Genomic DNA, 20,592 nt, shown 5'->3' with positions numbered 1-20,592 from the left:
ATACATATAAAACTTCTTGCAAATGGATCATGTTACCCTGATTTAATTGAAGAGTAACATTCCCTACACCCTTTACAGGATAGGTGGAATTGTCTCCAAGAATAATTTCCAAGTTTGTCTCTTTCTCTATTATATTAGAGAGAGCTTCCTTGTAACCAGTGAAGTGCCTTGAGGCACCACTATCAATAAGCCAATTTCCCAACGAGTCTAGAGGAGAGGTAGTGGACAGGGCCGATATAAGATAATACTCGTCTTGCTTATTGTTAACAACATTTGATTCATACCTAGAGTTCCTTTCTTTCTTGGAGGGTTGATCATTTCCTTGATTTCCCGCATTCCTCTTTCTTTGCCATTGAACTTGCCATTCCTTTGATTATTGGAGTTGCCCCTGGAGTGATTGTGATCATCATCATGTGATGTGTCCTTTCTATTTGGACACTCCCTCACATAGTGGCCAAATTTATTGCAAACAAAGCATCTTTCCTTCCTTCCACCCTTTGATCCGAGCTTTCCTTTAAAATGTCCTTTAGACCCAGAATTATTTCTCCTTTTGGCATGAGAGGAGAAAGCAATGGGGTTGCCTTTGTTTGAAGGCATTTCTTGCTCCACCATCCTTGTCTCTTCTTGAATGCATCTGAACATCAATTTTTCAAATCCGGAATTCGATCATTGTTGAGAAGAGTGGTTCTAATATATACCATTCGGATGAGAGCCCTCCAAGGGTAGTGATAGTTAGTTCCCTATCAAGAATGACTTCTCCAATCAATAGAAGATCATTCTTGATCTCAGTGATCCTTAAGAAGTAGGATTGAATATCCTCGTCCTTGCCTTTCTTAACATCCTCCAGCTTATTTTTTAGGAACAAAACTTGATTTGCATCACTAACTTTAAACAAGCTTACCAATCTGTCGTAGATCTCCTTGGAGGTGTTCAACGCAGAAATGTAGGCCACCAGATACTTGTCAATTGAATCTCGGATAATCTTCTTCACTTTGACTTCACCCTTAGTGTACTTGTTCTTTGTAGCAGCCGGTGCATTTGATGGAGGCTCCGGAATTTTACCCCTCACATAGTCCAACACTTCTTGCTCTTCTAATGTTAAATCAAGAGACATCTTCCATCCGTGATAGTCAGAGTTCTCACGGAGCTTGTCTTCGTCTGGGAAGTGGGATGAGCTATGTTGCGGGGGAGCGCCCCCCCCCTCGAACCCGCTCCCGAACCGCGCTCCGGGCGGGAGCGGCTCGGGAGCGCGCTCCCAAAATCGCTCCCGGACGGGAGCGATTTTCGGGAGCGCGCTCCCTTAAAAAAATTTGCGCTCCCTGGTCTGTCAGGGAGCGACTTAGGGAGCGATCGCTCCCGAGCTCCCGGAGCGATTTTTACTACCCGGGAGCGATCGGGGAGCGATCGCTCCCTGATCGCTCTAGGGCATTAAAAATCGCTCCGGGAGCGGGTCTGCGGAAAAAAAAATCCGCCGGACCCGAAATTTCAAAAAAATTTAGAAAAAAATTTTTATTTTATAAGCCCAATGGGCCAAAAAAATTTCATTTCAACTTCATTGAGCAAGAGATTGAGAGTTGGAGCAAGAGCAAAGGAGCAAGGAGCAAGGAGCCAGAGCTGAGGAGCGAGGAGCAAGTGCCAAGGAGCGAGGAGCAAGCCTGCAGAGGTAAGTAACTTAATCATTTAGTTAGTTTAGCTGGTTAGGTAGTTAATTTGGTTAGTTTAATTTAGCTGTTTGAGTTTAAAGATCATGTATTTAAATTAAATTAATAAATTAAATGAATTAATCCCAATAAACTAAATTAATTTGCAGATTCATAACTCAAACCCTACAAACATCAAACACCATGGACCTGGGGATATTTATTGGCATTTTCCTCTTCCTGGTCCCTTTTATGGTTATTATGGTGGTGGAGAGTAGGAAACGGAGGGGGCCTGAAACTGAAGAGGTGGATGAAGAAGCCGAAGGAAGTCAAATGGGTGAAAACCCCAGTGAGGAGGAGGTGGAGGAGGGTGAACATGACCCCAAACTAAACAAGACCAAACTCCACTGTGGAAATATGTTCAAAGGGCTGAAACAGGGAGAGGGGGTGGAACCACTAAATTTCATTGCCCCCATTGCAACACTGATTACACAGGTTCATACACCCGTGCTAGAAGACACCTCTGCGGGAAAAGGCCATGGGATGGAGAGAAACAAATAGGAATCAAAACTTGTGCAGCGGTGTCAACAGCAGATAGAGCCAAATACATAAAGGAAGAGGAGGAAGCCCAATACAGAACAAAAAGATCAAGGGGTTTCTTTGAACCAAGCTCACAAAGAACTCCTTCAGCATCCTCCCAAGGCAGTGGATATGGACATGGAGGCATAGGGTCATCATCTTTACGCCGTAGAACCATATCAGATTTCCTTGATGAGGGGTGTAGGAATGATGTGGATTCAAAAGTTTACAGGTTTCTCTATGCATGTGGGATACCATTCAATGTTCTACGCTCACCTTATTGGCACGAAATGGTTTCTGCCATAAATGATGCCCCTAAAGGATACAAGAGCCCTGGGTATGACAAGGCAAGAACCGTTGGCCTTGATCATGAAAAAGCAAAAATATCACATTCTTTGAATAAAATGACAAGTTCTTGGACTGACTATGGGGTGTCCATTGTATCTGATGGATGGACAAATGTAAAAGGCAAGCCATTGATAAGTGTTCTTGCTGTGTCTGTTAGTGGTCCCATCTTTCTAGCTGCACATGATTACTCAGACAAGTTCAAGACCGCTATCAACATTGCAGAAGCATTACTTGAAACAATTGAGCGTATTGGCCCATACAATGTCATCCAAGTCATCACTGATAATGCTCCTAATTGTAAGGCAGCGGGAGCAATTATTGAGGATAAATACCCGAACATATTTTGGTCTGGATGTTTGGTTCACACATTGAACCTTTTGTTGCATGATATTGTCAAAAACAAAAATGCACAATACAAATGGATTGGTGATTTGTACAAGAAAGGCAAACAAATGATAAAATTTATTACAAATCATAGCAATACCCATGGCCTTTTCCGCAATCACTCAAGATTGGAGTTGCTGAAGATTGCGAAGACAAGATTTGGTAGCTATTACCTCACCTTCAGGCGCCTTGTGAAGGTAAGAGATGCATTAGCTAGCATGGTATCAAGTCCACATTGGCAGGTATTAAAGGAAAGGGCAGCAAATGCAGCTGACATGGGAGGTTTTGAAATGGTGGAGGAGGCCGCTCTTGATGGGCAGTTTTGGACAAGTGTGAGGCAGGTATTGGATTTCACCAAGCCAATTTATCACATGATTCGGTTTGCAGATACAGACAAACCAGTGATTGGCGAGGTGTATGAGCAAATGGATACCATGTTGGGGCAAATAAAAGATATTGTTCATAATAGAGATCCCAACTTGTACAAACTAATTCATGATTGTGTGTGTGAACGGTGGAATAAGCTTAATGTTCCACTACATTGCTTGGCGTATATCCTTACGCCAAAATACTACTCTTCATCTTGGTTGGGCAAACCTATAGCAAGGGGTGGGGTTAGGACCAAACCCCACTTAGATCAAGAGGTAACTAGAGGATATTTGGAAGCATTAAAAAAATTGATACTTGACAGGGAGGAATGTGCAGTTGTGCGCCTTGAAATAGGCAAATACCTCAGTGGCAGTGGTTTGTATGGTAACTTCCATGCAATGGACGACAGAGATAAATTTGAGACTCTCACATGGTGGGAAACATATGGCGGCCACGGACTTTTGCCAAAATTGGCAAAAAAAGTTCTTTCACAGGTTGTAAATTCTTCTTCTGCAGAGAGGTGTTGGAGCACCTACAGTTATATACATAATGTGAAAAGAAACAGACTCAACGAAAACCGAGCAGAAAGCTTGGTTTATGTGCACTACAACTTGAGGTTGTTGAGCCATTACTGTGATCGGGCTAATGAAGATCCCACATATAAAATTTGGGACAATCACCCTGAGGACGACAATTTGGAGGATGGCATTGTACATATTGAAGAACTAGAAGAGGAGCTTGTAAGGGATGAAAATGAAGCAGCTGCAGCAGCCATGCCACCTCCACCTCCACCATCCAGTACTAGTAGCAGTGCTCGGGGCCCGAGTCTTGTTCCATTGCTGTCGCCACCTCCATCGACACCCTCGCGTGGAGGCTCTAGTTCTAGTCGTCGGTCTGTGCGGGAGACTCCTAGAAGACCACCACGACCTACTTATACTCCTGGAGACTCTCGTGGCAAGGGCCACTTGTAGATTTACAGTTTACTTGTCTTTTTTAGTTTCTATTAGACTTTGGTTTTCATAACTGTTGAGTTTTGAGTCCTTGACTCTTGACTCTTGACTCTTTCATATCATTATGACATTATGATATTTTTTGTAAACATTATATCACTGTGACAATGAAAATTTGAAGTTTGAAGTTGGGCCTTGGCAATTATAACTCATTGGTAATGATTGTGAATTATGAATATGATGCTTTGTGAAAGACTAAAGTTGTTTCATTTCATCTCATTATTCATGTTTCATTTTATAAATTTTTAACATTTCATATCATGTTAACAGTTAGAAGTTAGGACTTAGAAATATCTTCGATATTACTTCTTGTAATGGTTAAACTTGGCTTACAAGTACAACTTTGGTGATCAATGATGATAAATGTTATTGAATTTTCAATTCTGAAAGCTTGAAGTTGAAACTTTAATATTGAATTTGATGAATCATGATTTATAAGACTCAATATGTTGCAGTTGTAATATGTATTTTACTAACTTGTGGACATGGTTGATGACGATTATAATTTCTAGATGATTGATGTGATATGGTTCAATGATCAATTTATGTTTTTTTATGTTTTTTTATGTTTTTTATGTCTATTTCATCATTCTACATGTTTTTGTTGACATATATGTATCAAAAATTAAAAAATATAAAATATATATATATTTTTAAAAAATCGCTCCCGGATTCGCTCCCAAACCGGGAGCTTCTGAAAATGGTCGCTCCCGCTCCCCGCTCCCAAGTAACATTGGGGATGAGGAACCCATGAAGCCTTTTGTCATTTCCGACTGTCTTCGGTGATTGCTCTTTCACTCTTGCTTGTGCTTTGTCTTCACCTCAGCTCTGATACCATGTTAAATTATGGTATGTTCTATGCTTAAGAGCAATTTACTTCAAATTTTCTTATTAGCCCAATATCAATTTCCAGAATAGCAATCACATCAGCATGATAGTAAAATGTAGATAAAACATAAATATAAATAGTAAAAGACAAGCCAAGACAAGAGGGCACAAGATGTGGCACCAACCGAGGACAAACCCCAATGCGGAGAAACCCTTGATCAATTCTTCTTATATTCTTCAATAATTCAGCAGAGAGAGAGATAGTACAATTACACAAATTTGTAATTTTATGACAGCTGCAACAAAACCCTAACCAGCAAAGTCAAAGCTGGTCAAACAGGTCAGAATTGACCTCAAGTCAACCTCAGTCAACTTGGCCTCCAACAGCAAGAATGTACAGCCCAAAACAGTCCGAATTGATGGTCAAAATGCAGTCAACGCAGGGACAGATCTGTGGTCAACCCTTGACAGTCAACATTGGTCAAAGGGTGGTCATGCTGATCAGAAATGCGGCTAGCCTAGGAGAGGCTGCCCAACCCAAACCGCAATCAAAGTATCCTCCACGCTGGTCAACGCTGCCAAGAATCAGTCTTTCTACTCCATGGTCAACCCAAGTCAACGCTGCCCTAATCTGTGTCCTCCTTCTTCCAGCCACACGTGTGAGAGATCTGCTCCTCTAATGCGTAGGAGAGAGAGAAGAATGAGTGATGAGATGAGTGAGTTTATGCCACAAGGACTCCTCCTTTTATATGCCACGTTGAGGATAAGTTTCGGGTGTAAAACCTTGTTTTGCTTGTTGACCGACCTAGACAAATTGTCAAGAATACAAAAAAATTCATATCTCCATGAATACATGTCAGAATCGGATGATCGTTAGATCAATCGATAAGAGAAATCCAAGAAAAATATCAGCTGCCATAAATAAAGTGACCCACATGGAGTTTGGACCTAGTTGCCAATTTTAACACTTGTATAAATAAGGATGACCTCAAACCTCATTTGGCATCTCATCAACACAGAGATCCTTCTCTCTCCTCATCTGATCGATTCGTACAATTATTGGGCAGCTGATTTTTCTCACACTTGTGGCAGAAAGGAGGACAAAAATTACAGGGCCAAAAATCTGAAGTTTTCTGCAGTTTGACCAGTGTTGACTTTGACTTTTTGGGCAGCTTTTGACTTTGACTTTTTGGGAGAATCTGTCTCAGCAGACCTCATTTATCAGCACAAAAACCAAGTTGATCTAGGTACTTTTGCCTATGTTGACTGCAGGCCTGTTTGACCACAGAGTTGACTTCAGGTTGACCGAATTTGACTGCAGATTTGTTGACTTTTTGGGCTGACTTTGACCAGCAAGAGAGGTTGAGTTCCTCTCTCTTTTGACTGAGCTCTTTTGGGGAAGTCTGACCAGACTTTGACTGCTGTTGACTTTCTGGTTAGGGCTGATTTGACTGCTGTTGACTGAGCGCAGAATTTCAGATCTGACAGGGCTATTTTGGACAGTGGTTTTGATCATTTATTGGCAAGTCAATTTTGACTTTATTGTACTCTCTCTCTCTCTGTTGAACATTTGATATAATAATAAGAAGAATTGATCAAAAGGTTTTCCCCATCTTGGGGTTTTTCCCTACCATTCGCCAATTCTGGTGTTCTCTTGTCTTGGCTTGTCTTCTGCTTTTATTATTCATGTTCTATCTACGGTTACTGTCAATGTGATGGTTAATGTGATTGCTATTGGAAATTGCCATTGAGCTAACTAAAAGACATTGAAGTAATTGTTGGAAGCATAGAACATACCATTGTTAACTAAAATTAGCAAGCTCTCCTATGGAGAATGCTGGAAGATTCTTGAGAAGAAAGCTCTCCGAAGCCTGAAGGAACCTCTCATTGACTTTTCAAAATCCTGGGGTTTCTTTGAGGGAGCATCTCAAGTTATCCCAGGTATGTGTAGAGCAAGGGTCATTCTCTTTTTAACTAATTCTTGTTATTTTCCTTTGAAATATGGAGAAGGTCAAGGAAACAATAATAGAACTGAGTTTTATGTCTTGTGGATTTTGATGAAAGCAGAAGTTGTAAAAGGTGCTAGCAGGTTGCAGAAGTTAGGAAATTCAAAGCTTCTGATGGATTGGGCTAATGGCAGTTGTCAAGTTTCAAACTTAGCCTTAGGTTCTATAATGGAAAAATCTCTGGAGGTAAAAAGTCAGTTTGAAGAAATCTCCTTTGCACACATTTACAAGGAATTCAATACAAAAGCAAATCTCCTTTCAGAAAAAGCTATTTCTTTGCAGGGAGGTACACTGTCTAAGCGAGAATGCAGAGAAAATACTCTTTTTTTCTAAATATGTTTAAGTACCCTTTTAGATGGGCTCTCTAGACTGTTTATTCTGAGGATATCTCTATTTAGTTTAGGATAGGTCTATTGAATGACATTGGCAAAAAATGATACTTCTGTATCAGAATCATGAGGTCCCATACAGGATCTATTTTGATAAAGGAGGACTATAATATGTTGCAATAGGTTAGACTAAGGACATTTTGGTAAAACGCCTAAGAGCCGAAACGCTAGGAAAAGTATATTTTGATTTCTAATTTGAAATAATCAAATATAAGTTCTTTACTTGTGAAAAAAGGTATGCTTCAAAGGCCAAGCCTTTTCATCTGAAAAGGAATGCAATGGTACTAATTTGTGTTGTTATTTCATGTGCATGACTGTCAATATAATATCAATAAACTTAAAGTTCGGTTGACTATGATGTATATTACATATAGTCAATTATTTATATTGTAGTCAAATTTGCTTCACATTAATTTGTAAGGATGACCAGATTTTGATAACTTATCCCTAGGTTGACCGACTAAGACTGTCATAGTTGTGCTGCACTAACCAATACGTATCTTATAATATCCAGATTTTTCTTGGGATTGTTTACCATTTTGAAAGTTTCATCCTAGTTTCTCCAGCCCCGCATAAACCTTTCACTTTCACCTTCCGAATGTCCTACCATAATTGCAAGGCATCAAGATAGCATCAAAAACTACTTATAATTGGATATTGGATTGAGAAGGTGATATGGTATATCTGAAAAAAATTGATTCCATATTTAAAATTAGCCTAAAGCAATCTGCACGTGCTGCAAGTTTGGACAAATAAATAATTGGTATACCTCATCACAGACAGTACTAAAAGGGGCTACAATCATAACCAACCTCTCATTCCAGGACAAACCTCCTTGTGGACCGAAATAAGATTGCTTAAAGGTATAGAATCTCTGCCTCCAAAAAAACATCTTATAATCGTAGTTACCAGAACCGGAACCGAAACTGGCCAAGGGTCAGATCGGGATTGGGACAAGACCAGGACCAAGAATGAGACCGGCCAAAAAAATAGGTTGAAGAACCATTCCACTAAATTTTACAAAATTTAATTGAGAATATATATATTCATGTAAATGAAAATAAATCCAAACCATTGGACACCAAATAAGCAAGGTTTGCTCATGTATATAGCAAAACGGCACCAAGTACGATACATATCTGAAACAAAATACATATACCTAGATAATATAGATGTCATCTAGAGTCCAAAAAGCATCATGCTACAACAAAGAACCACACACCATCAACGGGATCCTCAATATTAGTTGCACCCTATGCCTCTTCTTGTCTCTGCCTTGATCCTCCAGGGTCAGCTGTACTAGTGCTGGGTGCTAGTTATAGATCCAAGTCCATCCATCATATTGTTACTGAAGTCAACATACTCCAATTTTGATGAAATTGGTTAGTCCAAGTGCAAGAATTATGCAAAAAGCTTAACATGCCTAGCCAGTGGTTTTGGCGTGAGTGAAAACTACATTTTTACTAAGGACATGACAAATGATTTCAAAAGTCAACACCACCAACATTGGGGTACATAGAGGACTTCATACTCTTATTAACTGCCAATGTGATACCCTCATACATAATAAGATCCAGTCCTGAAATAATGCAAACTTGCCAGTCCTCACATGCTGAAATCCTAAAAAACTGTTAAATCTTCATTCGAAATGGAATGTGAAAATCTACTTTCTTAATATGAAGTCCAATGATGTAAGAAGTTAGAAATACTCTGAAACATCCTGGAACTATTGTTGGTATGACAAAAATTTAAATAAAAATTGGCATTCTCCTTATCTTTCTTTAAATTGACATTCTCTTTTATATTTCCTTAATTTGACATTCTCTTTTATTTTTTATTTTCTACCTTTTCACTTTAAGAATTTATATTACCAAGTATGACTAATTTTTCCTTTTTTGACTTTTATTTTATATGTTATTACCCAAAATAGCACATTAGAGGATCCACGGGTTGGGGGCCAATTCAGATTGGAACCAACCTGCCAATCTGATCCATGGGCCAGTTTGGGATCGTCAAGGGGCGAACCGGTCCCGACGGTCAGTTACAATACACTACTTGCAACAACAAAATAGAAACTGTGAAGCTACACGCCATAGTCTAGTAGCAGTTTGGAGCATTTGCCACGATGATAACCCGCATTCAAAACCAACCATACACACTGCTTGTTATAATGATCATCACCAAGTCTTTCTGTGATGTGGCGTTGTGTTAGTCCAATAATGTTAAGAACCACTCTGATACATCATGAACTATTATTGGACCGTGTGAAATAAAAAAATAAAATAGCATTATCCTTTATATTTCTTTAAAAATTGACATTCTCCTTTATCTTTCCTTAGGTTGACATTCTCTTTTAGTTTTCTTTTCTACCCTTTCACTTTAAGAATTATATTATCACTTATGACTGATTTTTCCATCTTTTGACCTTTATTTTATGTTTTATTATACGAAATGACACATTCGTGTATCCACAGGTTGGCGGCCAATTCAGATATCTGCCAATCTGGTCCATACCAGTTTGGGATCCTCGGAGCAAACCGTTATGAATGGCCAGTGCCGACACACTACTTACAGCAACAAAATAGAAGTTACACGCTATGGTCTACTGGCTGTTTGGAGCATTTGCCACGATAATGACCCACGGTCAAAACTAGCCATACATGCTGCTTGTTATAATTATCTACGCCAAGTCCTGCTAAGGTATGCAGTTGTGTTAAGACGACAAACACTCATTCTGTGGTAATACAAAGTTGTTGTTAATGGCAGTTCCCATGCCAATGCATTCTTACAGTTGAGGCCAAATGCAAGTTATGGATGACTTCACTGAATAGCTACCACTCAATTGTGACATTATAGACAAATGCCATCTTATCATTAAGCTGATACCTTAAGGAGGTATCATTTCCAGTCAAAAGGGTTTAGCTGACCAAAAAACAAAAAAAAACTAACGCTGATATTATGAGGAGCTTTGTACCATCTCTAATCAAAGGAGTTCAAGTTCACGTTAGAAAAGAAAGAAAAACTTCATCCCTAAGGACAGGCCTAAATTTAAACCTAATCTGATCCTGACTTGGAAACTCCACTTCAATTACTTAATCATCACAATTTCTCTGCTAATGATACCGCTTATAGCAGTCTAGTACACCTCGGGGCACTGTCCAAATCATCCTACCGACCCAACCCCCAACAATCCCAAAATGCAGACGGGGAAGGGTTATCGGCTGCGTATAGAAAATCTAATGGAGCCAAATTGGGTTCACATAGAAGATGTGATTTCCTTGGATAAACAGAAGAAGTGTTATATCTGAAACACAAAGCGAGGATACAACTGAAATAGCGTGTCCCTGTTATTCAATAAGTAAAGCAAAACGAAAAACTGACATTTCGTATCTCCTAATGTTAAACTGGCTCTAAGTCCTGAAGTACCTTATACTAACCCAGATACATAAATGCAAAAGAATACCATCAGTCACAGTAAAATTCGGATAACAGTTACAAGAGAATACCATTGAGTATCCTGAGATCAAGTGTATCCACGTCAAACCCGGCATCATAATACTCGTCGATAACATGACCAGGGGCATCCACATGAGTACCTGTATGGGTACCCATCTTCATCGCAGAATTGTTTGCAATGGACCCATTTTTCATGCTTGCAGCCAGCCAGCGATAAGGGCCCAGTCCCTGTGAAGAGTCCCATACAGGCATATCTTCTCGGTATGCATGAGATATATCTAGAATTCTTCCTTGGTCTATTGAAGTAGAGATACCCACATCACATGTTCCTGAATCATACCCGGGATGAGCCTCTGATGACGAAACTAAACCAAAAGTTGATGCATAACAAAGCCCCATTAGGAGCACATAAACACTGCGTATCAGCATGGTTGCTCTGTAGCTCGAAACGACGCTTGGGTCGTGTTCAGCCCGTCCTAGCTTCAGTTTTGCTGTCCTGGAAGGGGATTTCGTTTTCGTGGAATGTTCTTTATTTTTTGTGGAATGTTCTTTATTGGGGATTTCATGGGAGAGCAGCCATTTACTTGGCGAGTTTTCTTCGGCCGATGCTTTTTGGAAATTTGGGTTTTCAATCTAATTTCTTTAAAACCTCTTAAAAATTTATTAAATTTATGGAAATAAGTTTGATGGATATGTCTCACACAATCTAAGTCTCTTAAAAAAAAATTATTTATTAAATTTAATGAAATAAGTTTGATGGATAATTCTAATACAATCTAAGTCTCTTAAAAAAAAATTGGTTGAATGTATATAAAGTAAAAATATATACAATAAAAATAGTAGTTTAAATAACACAAATCAAGATTTTACCAAAAATAATTTTGCCTTATTAAAAATTTAAAAAATCACACTAAAAACAACTCATTTACTCAAATTGTTTAGTTAGCATAGGCATAGGCTATTAATAAGCACCACTTAGGGCAATCTAGATAGTTGTAAATTTGCATTATTTTAGAAAGCTATAGATATTTTGTTGTTGGTTTGTCATGTAGAAAACTAAAATAACAAAATAGTACCATTTTTGTCTAAATAATGGAAATTATCTTATATTAATCTATATGTCTTGGAATATCTAAGTTTTTATTGATGTGCATAACTCTATTTTGTGCCTATTACTCTTTATAAGAAGCATAACAAAAGGCTATAATAATCTCATCATAGCTAATGTAAAGTATGAGTGTTGTTGCAAGTTGGGTTTTTTTCCAAGTTTATTATTTTTTGGGCTAGCTTTGTGATTTTTCATTTAGTTTACTATATGTTTTTTTGTTGAGCTTTACTTTTCTCTACTGACACTTTGTTTATTATGGTTTTATTTCCATTACTTGTAAAAATATTAAAATCTTCTTGTATTTGTGTGTATCAAGTATCAATTATCCAACATTTTTTATTACATTTTCATCTGGTATGAAATGCATTTCACTTTTTATCTTTTTTTCTACAAGATTTATCTCATTTTAGGCATCCTAAGTTGTTTGCTCCTTGTAAATGGCAGTTGAGTTTTTAACATTTACTTGAGCCATTGTGCAAGGATAGCCTTTACGACCACCTCTTGAGTGGGCATACTAGCCCATGTTATGTGTTAGGGTCCTATAATAATAGGATTCATAATTTTGAATTCGCTATGGTTAGTCTTGTAATATTGTACATTCTTTGAACGACGGGCGAAGCTAGGAGCGACCATGGAGGCCGAGGACAGGGTTTTCCTACGGCAGTAGATCCGCAATGTGAAGACCAAACATTGTGCGACTTTGAAGGCAGAGAAATAAGATTCAATCGATCGTGCTAACGCAGATTGGAAGAAGAATGCAGTGTGTGCAGGGAGGCTAAGAGTTGGGCTTGTAGCAAACATGTGGGTCCGCGTTTTTGAGGCTGTTATGACAGATATCTGTTTCGACTAATAATGGTGGACCCGGGAAGTGATGCTCATCGCGAGATGACTCGTGATTTTGAGACCATCGATATAGACCCAGCGCCAGAAGACCTTCTCGCCCGCTGGGGTCTTGACGTTTCTGAGAAAAACCTAAAACATTTCTTCCCGAATAATACAGTGTACCTGTAGAGCCTCTAACTTGCACCTAATTATCTATCATTACCTACAGCTTTTCCTCACTTATCCCTCTCTTTTGCCCTATTTTCCTCATAAACCTATCCAGATCATTACATTTGATGTCTTTAAGCATGATTGGTTAACTTTGCTAATGTTTGACTGTTTGTCTAGATTTTTGACATATGCACAGAGATTCCGCAGCTGTCTGGCAATTCCGCAGCCATTCAGCAATTCCGCAGTTATCTAGTCATTCCGCAGCCTTTTCATTGATCTCTATGTTCCACGTGTCATTTTGAAAAACGAATCACATGGGCACGTGGGAATGAAGGTGTTAAAGGTTCCTATGCTATTGGTTCGGTCAGCAACGCCACGCACACCTCCGGTCAACGTGGATCAAACTTCGGTCAACAAAGCCAGCTCAAACGGTGTTGCGTGAGCTGATAGGTCACGTCACTCCAGATGGCGATTCCTCCACGCTATGCAGGTTATGGGAGACAGGATCCAACCTTGGATTCAACCTCCATGACGATCGTACCCTCCAGATAACACACGGACCTGTTTACGTGTTGCTGTACCATTTAATTAGCATGACTGTCAGTTAATTTATAGTTTCATGTTTTACGCAGTAGGCAGTTGTTCATACGCCTATAAAATCCAGCGTCTGCGCACGCTTAAAGATTAGTTTTTAGTTGCTTTGTTTATGTAATTGCTACAATTTTAGTGTGTACAGAAACTCTGTTTTGAAGTTGCTGTTTCAACACTTTTTACTGTAATTTCTGCATATGAGTTAATAGAAGACTGTGTTGTTTTGACTCTTTCAAGTAGCTGATCTTTCCTTGGGTTTTGTGGATGGAGGGCCCCCATTCATAACAGCCTTTGTACAGTAAATTTACCTTTATGTTCTTGCCATTTCCTTCTTTTGAATTCAGCAATTTTCCTTTTCTTTAATACATGTACAGTTTTGATTTACTTTCATTGTCATCTCATTTCCAGCATTTACTTTAACTGATCAGGATTGTTTTCTGCAGGTGTTAGCCCGGGATTGTGTGTCTTTGTTGTATTTGCTTTATCTCTAATGGTATTTTCAGTTGTCATATTCATAGTTGCTGCCTTTATTATGTTTTTCTAGCTTGATTTCTAGTTTAGTTTCTCAAGTTGTATGCTAACATATTGATGGTCTCCTTATCATAAGTTGTTCATCTTTAAGAGATCAGAATACTAATAAATCACAGCTTGCTTTGAGTAGTTTTTGACTTATATCACTAACTCTTTCTTCACTTGTTACACATTACAATGTATGTTGGAAGCAGAATGTTGGAGAGAGGCAAAGTGGTGTTATAATTTGTCATCTTAGAGCTTGATTACTTTTTAGACTTATATCTAACTACTTCTTAATCGTGTTTCACATAGTACTATATGTTGGAAGCAGAGTGTTAGGAAGAGATGAACATTATAATTGGTCTTTAAAGTGGTTTTTCTTACCTTTTTATTGCAGCAGCATGAGTAGTGACTAGTGCCATTAGAAAGTGGTTTTTATGCTTTGCTTTCAGTTTCATTTCAAGTTATTTCTTTCAAGCTCTTTCTTTGCAAGTTTAGAAGGTAGTTAGAAACCACCAGTTACACACACTCACTCATTTAGAAACCACCATACACACACAAATCACTCATTTGTTTATAAAATCATCACTCCATCTTAGGAAGTTAAATTGACCACAACACCCCCAAACGACAAAAAGATCTAAGAGGTTACTTAAGTATATACTGTACACCTTCACTTCATCAGCTTACGAGCCCCGGGTTGACAATTTATGATAGCAATTTAGACAACACTAAATTGACTAAACATTTTGGCGCCGTTGCCGGGGAAGTGAAATTAAGTAGCCATATTCTTAGAAAAAAAAACATAAAATTTCAAGAAAAGAAGTTGATAACCTATCAAAGTATGCTCTCCTCTTGCACTTCAAAGTGATCTGGAGGATCAGAAAAGAGAAAGTTATTGATTTAGTAGTTTCTTGAGTATGCTCTCTTCTTGCACCTAGAGTGACCTGGAAGATCAGAAAAAGAACTATTAACTTGACTTGAAGAAAAATAATAAAAAAATGACATGCATAGAGCTAGAGATTCTAGGGGAAGGTTTTTAGCTAGAGTTCGAAGTTCAATTTTTATAAGTCCATCTGCTTCAAGGAATAGACAAGAGACACCTCCCTCATCTCCAACCGACACTCCTAGCCCTAGAATTCCTAGAATTCAAGAGCCAAGAATTGACTCTCCCACACCTTCTATTGAATTTGAACCAGGAAGAGACCCTTCTCTTTCTCCTACAAAAAGACCAATTGTAATTGAGGAAGTAGAATCATCTGAAGAAGAAGGAGAAATCTCTTCTCATTCACCCTTTGTAGAAGATCTTGAAATCCCTAGGGGAACCATCATGGCAGAGGAAGAAGGAGGTGGTAGAGGTAGAGGTAGAGGAGGAGGAGGAAACAACAATGGAGGAGGTAGAGGTCCCCTTGGAGGAGGAAATAGAGATGGGGATAACTCATTTGGGTTTCCTATTGTTAATGAGGATTCCCGAGCTACTATGAAAAACATATCGCCATCTGTCCTCCCAAATTTCCATGGGTTAAGAACTGAGGACCCTGAAACATTTTTATTTGAGTTTGAAGTTGTGTGTCGAACTTATGACTATCTGGATGACTCTCAGAAACTCAAATTGTTCCCTTCAACATTAAAAGATCAAGCTTTGAAATGGTTCATGGGGTTACTCACTCAATCCATTAGGTCTTGGGATGAAATGAAACAAACATTTTTGGATAGGTATCTTGACTATTGTATGCCTACTAATCACAAGGACGAGGTATTTAAAATGATACAAAGAGAAGATGAGAGCTTAGAAGATTTACTTGAAAGATTTCAATATAACCTGAAAAGAGCAAAAATGAGTAACTTGGATGAAGAGACCTTAAAAGCCCTCCTATTAAAAGCCATTAGAGATGAATGGATAGATATCTTGAACATGATGGGGAAAGGGGATATATCTCAACTTTCACTAAGTGATATAGCAGAACTATGTATCCATCTCTCAAGGGGCAAATCAAAAACTCAAAAAGGGCCTAGAGATCCTTCTCTCCTTAGAGCAAATAAATCTGCAACGGGATCAGTAAGTAGGGCTGAAATCGGCAATATGCTTGATGAATTCAAAACTGACATCTTAGGGAGTCTTAGTGAACAATTAGATACCCTTAAGATTCACAATAAACAAAAAGCAGAAGCTGAGGCTTTGGCCATTTTTTGCCCGAAATGTAGAAAGAAACATGCTTTAAGGGAATGTCCCTTGGATGCACACGTTGTAGAAACATGCGTAATTTGCTCAGAAACTCATGAGACCAAGGATTGTCCTTCAATTCCTGGCCTCAAAGCAGTCTTTCAAGAAGATCCAAATACACTTGAATCTCTCTGTTTTGTTGCAAGGAGACCTTGGCAAGGGCAACAGAATCAAGGGTTTAACAACTCTATGAATTTTCAACCCCAACCAAATTGGAATCCTTGGCAACAACCCTGGTCTCAACCTCAAAATCCTTTTCAATCATGGATGCAAAGCATGCAAAATCCTTATGGGAGATTTGCTCAATTCTATCAATATCCTCCATCTTTTCAGAACCAGCAAGCTCCACAACTTCCAAATCAAGGTCAACAACTATCATTGCCATACCCTCAACAACAACAACCTCCTCCACAAAATCAAAATTCTCAACTCTTGCTTCAATCCCAACAGAAGTCAAATCAACTTCCCTCTCAGCCATTACCGAATCCCAATAATAGGAACCCTCAAAATGCTTACATGATGGAAGGTCAACCATTTCCTACCTATATGATTGTTCCTCTCAACAAAGTACAACTCAGATCAGGTAGAATCCTAGATCAACCTTCTATAAATGTTCAACAGCCAAGCATTTCTGAGGAAGAATCTCTTAAAGTCAATAAGGGTTCTGAAGCATCACTTCAAAACCAAAATATCCAAAAAGAAAAAGAATCAACCCCCACAACTCCCATAGTTGAGCAACCTACATCTTTAGCTACACCTCCTTTTCCTGAAAGATTACAAATTGACAAAGGAGTGGAAAAGCAAATTTGGTTGCCTGACTATAATTTTCTAGATGAATTGAAGAATGTCTGTATCAAGATCCCCTTGTTACAAGCCATTAAGGAAATTCCCATTCTAGCAAAGACAATAAAGGAGTTGAGTTTGAAGAAAACAGGAAAGAAAACCAGAGATACCAAAAGGATCCATCTGGTTGGAAAAATTGCAGACATTATGATGGGTAAGATTACCATGCAAAAATATGTGGATCCCGGTAGCCCTATTGTCAAAACTCATATTAATGGGGTTGAAATCCCAAATACTTTAATTGACTTAGGAGCCGCTGTCAACATCATGAGTAGACAGACCATGGATCAGTTAAAGCTTCCTAACCTTCTCTTTACACCTACTTTACTGCAACTTGCAGATCGATCAATCATTAAACCTGATGGTGTGTTGGAAGACATTCCAGTCTCCCTAGACTCTTGGGAATATCCAGTTGATTTTATGATTTTAACTCCCAAGAACAATCTAGGAGGACATCCTCTTATCTTAGGAAGACCTTGGCTAGCAACAGCTGATGCTTTTATCAGTTGTAGGTCTGGGGACATGTATATATCAGATGGTAATTCCACCAAGAAATTCAACTTGTATCCTCCAGCAAAGGCAATAACAGAAATAGAAGAAGATGAGTGGGTCGATGATGAGGATACTATACAACCTGTTCTAACCATCTCTGAGATCAGTGAAGACAGTCAAATCCTAAATACATTAGAAAATTTTGAAATATCTTTAGAATATGACTCTACACAGTTTCAGTTAGATGCGGACATTGAATATCTCTCCTCTAGACAGATGTCTCTCTTCTCAATGGAAGAGTTTGGTAGTTCTACAGTTGAAATCCTTCCAGGAAAAACATTGAACATTAATAGAAACTTGGAAAGACCACAACAAGAAAAATTAACCAAACTTTTGCAAAAACATTCTACTGCATTTGCATGGGAATACACTGACATGAAAGGAATCGATCCTAAGACTTGTATTCATCACATCTATATTGAAGAAAACAGCAGACCTATTAGGCAACCGCAGAGAAGGATGAATCCAAACCTTAGGGAAATCGTGAAAGAAGAACTCCAGAAATTACTCAAGGTAAACTTCATTTACCCCATTTCAGATAGCCAATGGGTTTCTCCCTTGGTTATAGTGCCCAAAAAGAATGGTAAATGGAGAGTTTGCATTGATTATCGAGAATTGAACAAGGCAACCTTAAAGGATCATTTCCCTCTACCTTTTATTGATCAGGTACTAGACACTTTAGCAGGTAAAAAGTATTTCTCATTCTTGGATGGTTTTAGTGGGTATAATCAAATTCAGGTGGCACTTGAAGATCAAGATAAGACCACATTCACCTGTCCATGGGGAACTTTTGCCTACCGAGTACTCCCTTTTGGATTATGCAATGCACCTGCTACTTTTCAAAGGGCTGTATTAGGTATCTTTTCAGATCTAATCCATGATTGTGTAGAGATCTATATGGATGATTTTACAGTTTACGGTAATACATTTGAAGAAGCTTTGGAAAATTTGGAAAAAGTACTGATAAGATGTAAGGAAACAAATCTTTCTTTAAGTCATGAAAAGTGTTTTATGATGTTTACTGAAGGGATTGTTTTAGGACATCATATTTCAGGAGATGGGATTAAGGTTGATAGATCCAAAGTTGAAGTCATCTCTAAGTTACCGATTCCAAATTGCCAGAAAGATGTTAGAAGTTTTCTTGGGTTTACTGGATATTATAGAAGATTTATTGAAAACTTCACCAAGATAGCATCTCCTCTCTTCAAATTACTTACAAATGACTGTGAATTCAAATGGGATCCTGAATGCCAATCTGCATTTGAAGCTCTAAAAACGAGAATATCTGAAGCACCCATTCTAAGAGGGCCAAATTGGAAACTTCCTTTCCATATTTCTACAGATGCTTCAGATACAGCTCTAGGAGCTGTTTTGGGACAAAAGGATTTGATCCCTTATGCCATTTATTACACCAGTAAAAATTTGACTCTCACTGAGTTAAATTATACTGTGACAGAAAAAGAATTCTTAGCTGTGGTACATGCGATCAATAAGTTTAGACACTACATAACCGGCTATGAAACTTTTGTTCATACTGATCATTCTGCCATAAGATATTTAATGAACAAACCTGTTACTAATGGCAGAGTCACCAGATGGCTCTTACTTTTACAAGAATTCAATATTACTGTGTTAGATAGACCAGGAAAACAAAATACAGTAGCTGATTTCTTGTCTAGAATCCAAAATGCTAACGAAGATTCTCCTGTAGAGGATAAGTTTCCTGATGAGTATTTGTTTGCAATAACTACTAAAACCCCTTGGTATGCAGATATTGCTAATTATTTGGTCACAGGGAAACTACCTCCACATCTTTTTCCTAATGAAAGGAGAAAGATTATTCAGCAGAGTTCAAGTTATTCATGGATTTCTAATGAATTGTTCAAAACAGGGCTAGACTGTGTGATTAGAAGATGTGTTCGGGAAGATGAGATGCCTGACATCCTTAAGGCATGCCATGACGAGCCATGCGGTGGACACTTCGCTGACAAGAGAACAGCCTATAAAATCCTTTCTTTGGGATATTATTGGTCTACTCTTTTCAAAGATGCAAAGCAATATGTCAGAAGGTGTGACAGCTGCCAAAGAATTGGGAGACCAACTCTTTCAAGTGAGATGCCATTGCAGCCACAGGTACTCATCGAACCTTTTGAAAAATGGGCTTTAGATTTCGTTGGACCCATTAATCCGCCATCTAAACAAAAGAAGTATATATTGGTTTGTACTGACTATGTTACTAAGTGGGTAGAAGCAAAAGCTTTGCCTTCTGCCACTGAAAATTCAGTTGTTCAATTTCTTTTTGAGGATATTTTCACTCGTTTTGGTGTCCCAAGAGAAATTGTAACAGATCAAGGAAGCCAATTTACATCTAATCTGATGGAGAAGCTGATGGAGGAATACAAGATCAAGCATAGAACATCTACTCCTTACCATCCGCAAGCAAATGGTCAAGTGGAATCTACAAATAAAGTCCTTGAGAATATCATCACCAAGACTGTTCATATGCATAGAAGAGATTGGGCTGAAAGGCTACCTGAAGCTTTATGGGCCTATAGAACTACATGGAGGAGTACCACAGGATATTCTCCCTATGAACTTGTTTATGGGAAAGAAGTCCTGCTCCCCATTGAGTTCCAAGTCAAAACTTTCAAGATGGCAGTCCAGTTGGGGATGAATCTTTCAGAAGCCCAGAAGCACAGAATGGAGCAGTTAAATGAACTAGATGAGATAAGACAAGATGCCATTTTAAGAACCGATCT

At 38.6% G+C, this 20,592-nt stretch overlaps 1 protein-coding gene across 2 annotated transcripts in view; it reads right to left on the bottom strand.

Annotated features, from left to right (window-relative positions):
• The window catches only part of LOC149260762 (cyclase-like protein 3), a 418,966-nt gene that overhangs the window by 374,914 nt on the left and 23,460 nt on the right, over positions 1-20,592 (bottom strand). Inside the window, exon 1 of one of the 2 annotated variants that reach the window (XM_089421056.1) lies at positions 11,060-11,622. The exons of the other annotated variant lie outside the window; for it this stretch is intronic. Coding sequence (XP_089277182.1) covers positions 11,060-11,438 — 379 coding nt within the window. The 5' untranslated portion in view covers positions 11,439-11,622. Of the gene's footprint in view, positions 1-11,059; positions 11,623-20,592 lie in introns of those variants that run through there. 2 annotated transcript variants of the gene reach the window in all.

Source organism: Pinus tabuliformis, chromosome 6 (genome assembly GCF_031772625.1).
Source record: "Pinus tabuliformis cultivar Carrire ecotype Pingquan chromosome 6, CPIR1, whole genome shotgun sequence".
In the NCBI taxonomy this organism is placed as follows: domain Eukaryota; kingdom Viridiplantae; phylum Streptophyta; class Pinopsida; order Pinales; family Pinaceae; genus Pinus; species Pinus tabuliformis.
Note: the sequence above shows the minus strand (reverse complement) of the source record. Positions and strands in the feature narration are given on the sequence as shown.